The 2,575-nt window shown below is 52.0% G+C and overlaps 1 protein-coding gene across 1 annotated transcript; it reads right to left on the bottom strand.

Annotated features, from left to right (window-relative positions):
* Positions 1-85: 85 nt before the first annotated feature.
* LOC103612394 lies at positions 86-2,433 on the bottom strand. Its single transcript, XM_017729431.1, has one exon. The coding sequence runs from the start codon at positions 2,363-2,365 to the stop codon at positions 1,517-1,519; it is 849 nt and encodes a 282-aa protein (XP_017584920.1). The 5' UTR covers positions 2,366-2,433; the 3' UTR covers positions 86-1,516.
* Positions 2,434-2,575: the final 142 nt, after the last annotated feature.

Here is a 2,575-nt window from a genome sequence, read left to right as displayed (position 1 = left end):
GGGACCAGCAGCTGCTCTGCATTTCATTCCTCCTTTGGCATAGGACTTCAAAGCAGTCCAAGGACTGATTCATCAAAAGTAAATGAACTGTCAAAATTATTCGTACATGCATTTATTGTTAAAGGGAGCAAAAGCCAAAGAATGAAAGAGCACGAGTAAATGTCAGTAAATGATGTGCAGGACGGAGAGGAAAGAAACGGGGAGAAGCTGAGATACTGGAGTGGGGAAACCAACATTCACACTGGAAGGTAAATTTTAAAACCAGGCAAGTTTGCGCTCTTTCTACCACAGATCTTTTGTGGACAAATAGAGACTTGGGGGTTTTCCATTTTCAGTGTGGTCTGGCAAGGTTTGGGAATCTCACCAGAGAGATCTCCAGCACTGGGTTTCACTGGAAGGTCAAGTCTCTCATCTTTAAAAACCAGTAAAGCAACTCTAACTAAAAAAGTCACAGATACGTCACTGCTCAGGATGTACGTGGGCAAGAGGGTCACGCTTTGTTCAAACAACCTCTGGGTGGAAAACTACCATCATCCCCCCGCTGGCCTGCACCACCTCGGGGGTGGAAGAGCAAGCCCAGATCTGGGTGCCTGCTGCTGTGAACACCACAGCTACACCTGGGAAGGCTTTTTCTTCCCTATGTCCTAAAAAGGCAGGATACCAGTTTATAAAATTACTCTCATCTTAAAACTAAATAATGCAATTTGCATTTTCCCCTATGTTACCCCCCTCCCCCCAAAGATAAAACATTACCACTTCATTTAGGATTCACCCCAGATCCTAGATTAGGGACTTTGTTATAAAACTCATCCAGTTATGGGAAGGTTTATCCTGATCAAGGAAACGTCGGTAAAATAGAATCTAGAATAAAACATTCAGAATCACCAATGCTTTAACAGCCAAAGCACTCCACTGTCTACTGCTCTCTGCCCGCTCCTCGAGCAGGAGAGTAGTCCCTTCCCAAAAGCACAGCGTGCCTCTCCGGGGCTGGAGACACACACTGCAAACCCACTTCCTTCCTGGCAGAAACGCCAGCTCCTGCAGGAAGGGGCAGAGCACCTTTCACCCCCACTGCAGCCAGGGGAGCCAGGGCTCTTCAGCACACGGATTTTCTGTTAGCAACAAGTCCAAGTTATTACCCTGCAGTAAATCTGAGTCCTGATTCATGCTGTTAGGCCACCGCTGGCTCAGAGATGTTGAGAGACTTCCAAACCCCACGGATGCAGACAGGACCTTGGAAGAAGAGGCTTATATGCTACGTAACCTTGGATCATCCGCTGCATTTGAGCCTTGGCATCGCTGGCCGCTGACAGCTCATCCTTCCAAATCCATGTGGTTTAGTCCTTGCTGCCGTTGTCATCATCCCAGCCCTCTTCCCTGGAGGCAGCATGTTCCTGAGCTCTGGCTTGAGGATCTGCAACAATCACTTCCAATGGATGGTGGGATTTCAAACTTGCCTAACGTGTGCATTGCCACCTTGTACTCCAGCAGCTCTGCCCGCTCTCTGCGGCGGGCGCTAGCAGTTTTTCACCTTTTCCACAGTCTCGTAGAAGCCAGGCCTGACCCTGCGGATGCTCATCCGTATGTGCTCGCCCTCCAGGGGCAGGTCGGTGCCGGCAGCGGCTGTGGTGCAGCGGCGCTTCCGCCGGCCCCGCAGCGAGAAGGCCGGGGCACCACCGTTCTCCTCCTCCGTGGGGTACAGCTCATCCACACTGGTGCCCTCATCCGACTGCTCCTCGCCCTTGTACTTCATCTCCTTCGCCTTGCTGCCCTCCTTCTCTTCCCTGGCGAGCTTCCTGAAGTGCTCCAGACACTGTATTTTCTGCCTTCTCTCCATCATCTTCAGCTCCTGCTTCTCTGTGAAATCTTCATAGTACATTTTTCTCTCACTCCTCTGATCTTCCAGAAACTTCCACTCGATGCTAGTCATTTTTATCCCACTGTACTCCTCCAGTTTATCCCTCATCTGTGTGTCTGTACAAAACACGTCAAAGAGCTTCTCCGAACTCTCGTTGAATCTGTCGGCTCGCTCAGAAAAAGCCTGGTTCTGTCTCTGCTTCCTGGTCTGGTACAACCGGGTGAATTCCTCGTACATTTTGAGGATGAGTTTCTTTATGTTCTGAGTGGCGATGGTGTGCAGGTTGCAGACCAGCCAGTGCTCCTGCAGGTGCTCTGCGAGCAGCTGGGCCGCGTCCTCCTTGGAGCGCTGGGCCTGGCCGGCCCTCTTGGGCTGCAGCAGGTACAGCATGTTCTGCACCACATCCTTCTTGGTGGGAAGCACCCCCTGGGCAAAGCCCGAAGACTCCACGTACTCCACAGTCCCCAGGGTCTTCCGTGCCCTCACCTCAGTATCCAGTGATTCCATCACTGCTCGGCGGTTCTGTGGTTACGACATAACCTGAAAGACAGGAGGAAAACAGAGAAGTGTGTCAAACGAGGCAGTTTTTCCCCGCAGCAGAAACAAGGCGATGTAAGCCGTGCCGAGGCCAATGGGACGCGGGGCTTTGCGGCGCTCCGCCGCTGTTGGACGCCTGCGTTAGCCCAGCCCATCCCAGCCCCTGCTCTCCGAGCCTAT

This window comes from Corvus brachyrhynchos, unplaced genomic scaffold (assembly GCF_000691975.1).
Source record: "Corvus brachyrhynchos isolate BGI_N302 unplaced genomic scaffold, ASM69197v1 scaffold63, whole genome shotgun sequence".
NCBI lineage: Eukaryota > Metazoa > Chordata > Aves > Passeriformes > Corvidae > Corvus > Corvus brachyrhynchos.
This window is presented reverse-complemented; position numbering and strand designations above follow the sequence as displayed.

What these genes read in the sequence shown, in the direction of transcription:
- LOC103612394 (XM_017729431.1), bottom strand. Translation starts at nt 2,365, where the DNA reads ATGGAATCACTGGATACTGAGGTGAGGGCACGGAAGACCCTGGGGACT.